This window comes from Sus scrofa, chromosome 3, assembly GCF_000003025.6.
Source record: "Sus scrofa isolate TJ Tabasco breed Duroc chromosome 3, Sscrofa11.1, whole genome shotgun sequence".
In the NCBI taxonomy this organism is placed as follows: Eukaryota; Metazoa; Chordata; class Mammalia; order Artiodactyla; family Suidae; genus Sus; species Sus scrofa.
In genome coordinates, this window is record NC_010445.4 from 54,969,067 (window position 1) to 54,977,670 (window position 8,604).

The 8,604-nt window shown below is 45.8% G+C and overlaps 1 protein-coding gene across 1 annotated transcript; it reads left to right on the top strand.

Annotated features, from left to right (window-relative positions):
* Nucleotides 509–6,567, top strand: LOC100522987 (lysozyme g-like protein 1). The gene is given in 7 exon segments (XM_021088396.1): nt 509–551; nt 2,809–2,969; nt 3,103–3,183; nt 3,787–3,891; nt 3,894–4,018; nt 6,140–6,267; nt 6,449–6,567. Coding segments are annotated over 7 exon segments (762 nt in total).

Here is an 8,604-nt window from a genome sequence, read left to right on the forward strand (position 1 = left end):
GAAATCAGATGGACCATCTCAATGTTGCAGGGAAGAAAAGTAAAAAGCAAAGCTGTGTCTGAGAGGCACACAACCTCTTGTTTAAGAGGACTTAATTCAAATGTCTTCCTTAATATCACCTCTTTCTCTTTTTAAGTTTTTCTTTTTTTCTTTTGTCTTTTTAGAGCCGCACCCACAGCATAGGGAGGTTCTACTTAAAAATCACTTTAGGGAGTTTCTGTCATGCCTCAGTGGTTAACGAATCCGACTAGGAACCATGAGGTTATGGGTTCGATCCCTGGCCTTGCTCAGTGGGTTAAGCATCCAGCGTTGCCTTGAGCTGTGGTGTAGGTTGCAGATGCGGCTCGGCCCCTGCATTGCTGTGGCTCTGGTGTAGGCCGGTGGCTATGACTCCGATTCGACCCCTAGCCTGGGAATCTCCATATGCCGCCTGAGAAACGGCAAAAAGACAAAAATAAATAAATAAAAATAAAAATCACTTTAGGATTTATTGTGCCAGATCATCAGTATGTCTGTGCTGTGGCTGCTTCTGAGAATCCTCGCCCTTCTTGGTGAGGCTGTTCCCTTTTTCCCAAGAGACCTGGAAGATGGGAAGGATAAACATAGGAACATAATGGTACTTCTGATTCTTAAAACTGCAGTGGAAAAAGCTATTTTCTCCCACCCCGAGTTGTTCAACAAATCCTGGAGTCAGCAAGTAGCCTCCTACCAGATGCCCCACAAAGGGAAGAGGTTCTCTAGGATGTGGAGAACAGCATTGCTTGAGGCTGAGCTTTAAATATACACCATTGAAAACCGCTCATCGTTCCTCTATAAACATTCGTTCACAAAGTATTTACTGAATTTATTAAAAGACCCCATATTTGCATAGAGGATTGAGGTGGCTTACCATTTGAAAACTAATGTAATGCAATAGAAGACTAGCACCACTGGGATTCAGGAGGTGTGAGTCAGGGAACCACTGAGGCTGATGTCATTGCCATGCTTGAATGTCAGATTCAATCCTAAGGTTCCTTGAGGTTGGGGCCTGAGGGAAAAAGGTCATGTTTTTCAACAAAGAGAAGGAGGAAGTATAATTCCTCAAGAGAAGCAAGATTTCTTCCTGGCCCTAAATTCTAACAATTTCTCAGAGGGGGCCAGTTTTATTCATTCCTTTCTTTCTTGACCCATCCAGTCAACAAATATTTTTAAAATTTGCAAGGAATCTGAGGACTCTAAGGAACTTTGGGGAGCATATAATGTGATGAGGGAGAGGCTGGGGGCCAAGGAGAAATGAGTGACACAACCAAGTACCATGAATGGTATTGTCACCGGTTAAAAAGGTAAAAGTGCACCGATTAAAAAATAAACAAAGACATCTTGGCTCATTTCATTTTTAGTATACCCATGAAAGACCAAGTCATTTCCTCATTTCTCTTCACTTTACTCATCAGAAAGTTTTAAAGTAGTATTTACTCCAAAATACCAGTATCTTCCGACGTCAACTCTGAGAAGCTCTTAGTAAGAAAACAAAACTTTAAAATGTGTTTAGGGAGTTCTCACTGCGGCACTGCGGTTAATGAACCCAACCAGTAGCCATGAGGATGTGGGTTCGATCCCTGGCCTCACTCAGTGGGTTAAGGATCCTGCATTACTGTGAGCTGTGGTGTAGGTTGCAGATGCGGCTCGGATCTGGCATTGCTGTGGCTGTGGTGTAGGCCAGTGGCTACAGCTCCGATTTGACCCCTAGCCTGGGAACCTCCATATGCTGCTGGTGCGGCCCTAAAAAGACAAAAAGAAAAAAGAAAGAAAAAAAAACGCATTTAGGTCAACCTACAGTACAAACATGCTGATGTGCAACAGATCTATTTCCAAAGATCCGCAGATCATCAAGATTTGATGATATAATCTACTTTCGTTAAAGACTCAATAAATCGAAAAGAATAATCTAAGGAGACGTTCTTACAGGTTTATAATAGCGAGATGATTTTCTCTGTTCTCCGCCCCCTGTGGGTACTTGTTGCTGCCTCCTGCGCCCCCTTCTGGTAGGCATTAGGGGCTGCCCTAGGGGCTGCCCTTCCCTTCAGCAGCCTTTGGGGCTGCCCTTCCCTTCAGCAGCCTTTGTGAAATCCCAATGTGCAGAAAACCACTTCTCCCCTTCAGTGCCCGGGATGACGGAGGGAATTAGAGAGTGAGAGTTGGAAGGGCAAAGGGAGAAAGGGAGCAAGTGGGAAGAGGGAGCCCCTGCCCAGGGACGGGGTCCTGGTCCTCACCACGCATGCTCCCCTCTTGGCCATCTCAGCCGCCCAGAGCAGGGGAAGCCAAACTGCATGTCCCAGTCTGTGAGCTGTGCTACTTTGGGTCTGGGTGGAGGTCCCAAGGAGGACCAAGGACATAATTTATACTACGCGTTTCTCCGGAGCAAGCACAAGTGTCTCGCCAAACCTATGCGTTAGGAGCATTTGAGGGAGAAACGCCGAAAGTTCACCTAAAACACAAGATGAGGATGAGTTTACAGGGAACATGGGATCTCAGCTCTGACTGCGACACTCACCCACCCGCGCACGGTTCAGGCCCAGAGCTTCGCAAGGATTACTGCTCTGATGTCTTCTCGGGAGAGCACAGGAGAAGTTAGCCCTGAGGTCATCTCTGTGATAACTTCCTCACCATCCTGAACATTTCAGAAGTGTTTTCATGGCGGGGAGAGGATGACTGGTATCATTCGTTTTAATACAGTGATTGGCATCAATATCACTTCCTAATGGACAGAAGCAGGATCAGAAGCTGCTCTAGTTCAATGTTTGAGGCTGACATTTTCTCTGCTTGCAGACTCATCAGAAAGCAGCAGCAGGGGATGCTATGGAGACAAGCAGACCCTGGACGCCCCTGCGGCATCTGGTAGGATGCGGAGGCGTCCAGGCTCCAGCTTCTGCGTAGTTATCACCTCACTGTTTGTCTTGCCCTCCTCCTCTTCCTCTTTCTCTTGGCAGGTGACTCATTCTGGCTGGGTGGCTTCCACAGGATCTTGTCCCTTCCCTGGAGATGCCACCCCATGTTGCACTGTCCTTCCCCACAGTTTTGGTCCTCTCCACACATTCTTTTGGTTCTCACTGTCTCCCCCAGCCCCACTTGGAAAGAGCACTGGGCATGGCGTCCATGGAATTTGTCTCAGTGCTGGCTCTGGTTTTCCAGCCTGTCACTGAGGTCTCCTGAGCTCCTGCTGGGAGCGAGAGAGTAGTTCTTACTTCACAGGGCTGTAAACTCTGTTCGATGTAATGTGGATGAGAGTGCTTATGGAACCATGGAAGGGGGCGGGCCAGGTAAATTAGTCTCCATCTGCAGTGCACCGTTTCTTGTTATTTCATAAAGCTTTAAACTCCCATAAGTTCCAGGTGTCACTTTCAAGTGGAAAGGTGGCCAGGAGTGAGCAAACATGTCAGGGAATTCTCCCAGGACTTTTGAAGGGTTGGGAGAATTCCTCTCCCGCGTCCTGTGTGCATTAGAGTGGATGGACAGGTCCATTTCACTGGGTCACGCTGGGGTGCTTAAGGTGGGCTGATGGGGACTGTGGCCGCAGAATTTTCCCAGGAGGGTTCAGAGCAGCCCTGAAGAGCCTGGCTGAGGGGCACTGGCAGCCATAAAGGACATTTTTCAGGGGGCGCAGACTGAAGCTCAAAGGAAGAGAATCATAACGGCAGCTCCAGGAATGGCCACCAGGGATTTCATACCAAACTTGGGCTTCTCCACCCTGGACCACTGCCCAGATCCCTGCAGTATCTTCTCTGTCCTCCTGAGCTCCCATTTCAGCACAGATCACACCAAGCTGTATCCCTTCCTTCTGTGTTTGCTTTAGGAGTTTGTGCTTCTGAAAGACAGGCTGTAACAGACATGCCAAACCTCCTGAGATGTCAAAACCCATGATGTGTCCAGTCTGCCAAGAGCACCACATGGACCCTGCTGTCATGGCTGGTGTCTCAGCCGGGGAATCTCACAGTGGCAACGTCCAGGTCAACATGGACAGTGTGACTCATGAGCATGAGTCAGGGTGGTGCATGACTTCATCAGTCATGACGTGTCACAACTCCAGGGGACCACTTCACATTATTGTTGCTGATGACAGCCCTGGAGCATGGTGCCATAGCATACAGAGTCAGAGGTGCTCCCTGGGGTTGAAAGAGCCGTGGCTCTGCCTGGGACATGTGACCAGCAACATTTCTGCTTCATTTAGGGCCACAACTTCTTTTCAAAGCAAATTATATTGTGTTTCCTAACTGTCATCAACTGTACCCTACTCTGGATTTCCAATCAAGCAGAGATCACAGATTGAATCCTTGCTCTGTTATTTTGTAACCATACGAGCCTGGATAAATCATTTAAGCTTCCTAGGCCTCTATTTCCTCATCTATAAAATTATTGTGAAGCTTCAAGGAAATCGTGTGGAAAAGTACTTTTAATCTAAGAGATTCTCCACAAATATCGAACACCCTTTCCCTTGATTCTTTCTACATGATTCTTAATGAAGATCCATGTCATTTCTGCACTAATTCTGCCCTGTATTGCATGGTGCCTGATAGAAATTTCCAAGGAACTGATCTTTTGTTAACCCCACTGTCGGATTGTCTCTGCACTGGAGGGATTAGTGATGGCAAGGGAGACAGTGAAACCACTTCTCTTTTTTCTTTTTAGGGCTGCACCTGTGGCATATGAAAGATCCCTGGCTAGGAGTTGAATTGGAGCTGCAGTTGAGACCTACACCACAGCCACAGCAACACCAGATCCAAGCTGCATCTGCGACCTACACCACAGCTCATGGCAACGGTGGATCCTTAACCCACTGAGCAAGGCCGGGGATTGAACCCACATCCTTAAGGACACCATGTCGGGTTCTTAACCTGCTGAGCCAGAACAAGAACTCCCAGGCCAATGCATTTCACGTTTTTGTAGTTGTTGAGGAACCTATAAGTACTGCAAGTCATATTTTAAGCTTTTAGGAAAATGAACTCCTCAGTGATCTTTAAACTGGCCTCCTAAAGCACCGGACCCTTGACAGTTTAAAAGTACTTTCAAATACTTTATCTTATTTTGATTTGGGGACCCATCCAATAATCTGATGACATGGGGTCGGGGAGGAGGCAAGTCATTTGTCCTGCATAAGTGAGGAAGTGGATTTGCAAGGACAGAGTCAATGCTGCAGAGTGACAAGGCAGCTGGACAATGCAGAACTGGGACCTAGGACAACAGTGGTGATGTCAGGGTAGGCATCATTTCTCCTGGCCCACTCTGTCTCCTTTGTAAAAATCATTCCTGGGAAAAGGACAAGTCCATCTCCTTCGAAGATGAAGAAACAACTCCCCAGAGTTGTTTTTTTCAGACATTTTTCCTCTGTATGGTGAAACCCACATGGTAGATAAGACATGTTAGAAGTACCTTTAGACATTCAGATTACCTGGAGGAAGAATTACAAGGACAGATAGAAAAACCCCTTTCTGGAGTTCCCTGGTAGCCTAGCAATTAAGGATCCAGTGTTGTCACTGATGTGGCTTGGGTGACTGCTCAGGTATGGGTTCAATCCCTGGACTGGGAATTTCGGCATGCCACAGGCAGGGCCAAAAGGAAAAAAAAAAAACAAACCAGGAGTGGGATGGACTTGGAGTTTAGGGTTAGTAGATGCAAACTATTACATTGAGAATGGATAAGCAATGAGATCCTGCTGTACAGCACAGGGAACTAGATGCAGTCTCTTGAGATAGACCATGATGGAAGATAATATAAGAAAGGAATGTATATATATGTATGACTGGGTCACTTTGTTGTACCGTAGAAACTGGGACAACACTGTAAACCATCTATACTTTAATTTTAAAACCTGCTTGGAGGGTTTGTGTTGGCAGCACTGAAGAGTGGTCCCCATACTATGTCTGTCACCTCTGGTTTTCAACTCTGCTTCTCACCATTGCCCTGAAGCAGTAGTGAAATGCCTGCTTATCCCTTGCTTTGCCTAAACTTGTAGCTTTACTGTTTATCCCCAGAGAGACTGAAAGTGGCAATGGTGCTGCCAGAGGAGGAGGAAAGAAAAAGAAGGGACATGAAAAAGTAGCCTTGATCTTAAGAAGCCCTCTCACCCTCCCGCCCAGCTTTTCCTCTGCCTTTCTCCCTACAGGACCTTGGACTTGATGCCCCACATCCTCAGCAAGGCCCAGGTGTTCCACATGGCTGCGGTCCTGATTGTTAGAATCAGAGAAATCCAGAGGAAGTGTCCAACCTGGACCCCTGACCAGTATCTGAAAGGTTCCTGTAACCCGTGGGTCATTTTCACAGTGTGAAATTAATAGGGACAAGTGCGCATTGTGCCAGATCCCCCAAAACCTCAGTTGCCTCCTGAAAGGCAATTAGGGAAGAGGATCTGATTAAGAGCCGAGCACCCTGATGCAGTGAGGGATTGTGGGGTCAGCATTCACCTGCCTCACAGGTGGCTTCTGTGCCTACAAGGGAGGTGCTGGCAACATCAGAAGCAGCCAGGACCTGAACTGTGACTTTGGCAATGATGTCCTTGCACGAATCAAATACTTCAAGAGACAGGGCTTCTAATGCTTCAGGTCAAACGCAGGATCATTAACATGCAGGCAGCCTCAGCTGTTACAGTGAGACCAGTAATTGTCAATCTGAGTTTAACCTGAAGGGCATCAAAATAACATAAATCACATTGAAGAATAAGTTTCCGCATTTTGTGGTCTGGTGTGTCTTAACAAAGGGGTATGTCCCTTTAAAGATATTTCCACAGATATGGGCTATAATGTGGATTTCTGTGAAATGAATCCTGTACCTCAGTGGCTTGTATAGCAAATAAAAATACCAGAATGCAGATGCAATGAGATAGGCTGCCTCTCTGGAACCCTGGGACACAGGTTCAATCCCCGGCCATCACAGTAGGTTAAGGATCTGATCTCTGGCCTGGGAACTCCATGTACCAAGGGGCAGCAAAACATATAAACAAACAAAACCCCCCAAACCAGAATCCTGATTAAATTTGAATTCTAGATAAATAATAATTTTTTTTTTGGTACTCTAAGTGCTATGCCATATTTGGAACACATTTATACTCAACTATTATTCACTGTCTATCTGAAATTCAAATTTAGGCATGTGGTTATTTTATGTGGCAACTCTATCACTGATTTCTTTGATAAAAATCAGTTTCAGAGTTCCTGTCGTGGCTCAGTGGTTAATGAATCTGACTAGGAACCATGAGGTTGCGGGTTGGATCCCTGGCCTTGCTCAGTGGGTTAAGGATCTGGCGTTGCCCTAAGCTGTGGTGTAGGTTACAGATGTGGCTTGGATCCCGAGTTCCTGTGGCTCTGGCGTAGGCTGGTGGCTACGGCTCCAATTCAACCCCTAGTCTGGGACCTCCATGTGCCACGGGAGCGGCCCAAGAAATGGCCAAAAAAATAAAAAATAAAAATCATAGTTTCAAATTTTAGTTGAAAACTTTTCTTGAGAAAAAGGATAAGCGTGGCCAGCCCCAGCTGCTGGGAGGATAGTTTCAGGAGAGTCACTTTTTTTTTTTTTTTTTTTGTCTTTTTGCTTTTCCTAGAGCTGATTCCACGGCATACGGAGGTTCCCAGGATAGGGAACTGTAGCTGTAGCTGCCAGCCTATGCCAGAGCCACAGCAACGCCAGATCTGAGCCATGTCTGTGACCTACACCACAGCTCACAGCAACGCCAGATCCTTAACCCATTGAGCAAGGCCAGGGATCGAACCCACAATCTCGTGGTTCTTAGTTGGATTCGTTAACCACTGAGCCATGACAGGAACTCCAGGAGAGTCACTTTTAAACTTTTCAGCATTACCTTAACCCTAGGGCTCTCTGACATCTAGGTTTTTGTTTGTTTGTTTTTAACCCTATAATTTTATTTCTTAAATGATTTTTATTTTTTTCATTATAGCTGGTTTACAGTGTTCTGTCAATTTTCTACTATACATCAAGGTGACCCAGTTACACATACATGTATAGATTCTTTTTTCTCACATTATCATGCTCCATCAAGAGTGACCAGATATAGTTCTCTGACTGTATCTAGTAACCTATATCTAGTTTACCTCTTGGTTTCCTTCCTTCTGATGGGGATGGAGTAGGATAGTTACCCAGGTGGTTGTAGAAATCCCAATGGGGCACATAGGTAGAGAAGGAAACCTAGAGAACTTTGAGAGACCACTGTAATTTAATGATTACTCAAGAAAGCCATCAGAACACTGTGGAATAAAGCATCTGGCTTAACTATAAAACCGTAAATAAAAGCACAAGATATGCCTCAGGCCATTAAGTGAAAGATAAAATGAGGACTGCATTCAAGAGCAGCAAGATAATGAGCGTAGGATGAAGGACAGGAATTTAACAGGAAAATGACATTCCAAAGTAGGAGACCCTCGTGATACAGAAACCCAAGAAGATTCAACATATTTTGGCATCTGTTACCACCCTTCTGCAGATATGAATAAGCACAAGTGCTTATCCAAAGTCCTAGTTTGACTTCATAGGTTCATTACCCAATATGAAGGAGGAGCTAGTGATATAAGCTTGATGTCTAGTTGAAGAAAGAGGAAGAAGGCAGTCTTTTCTCCTCCC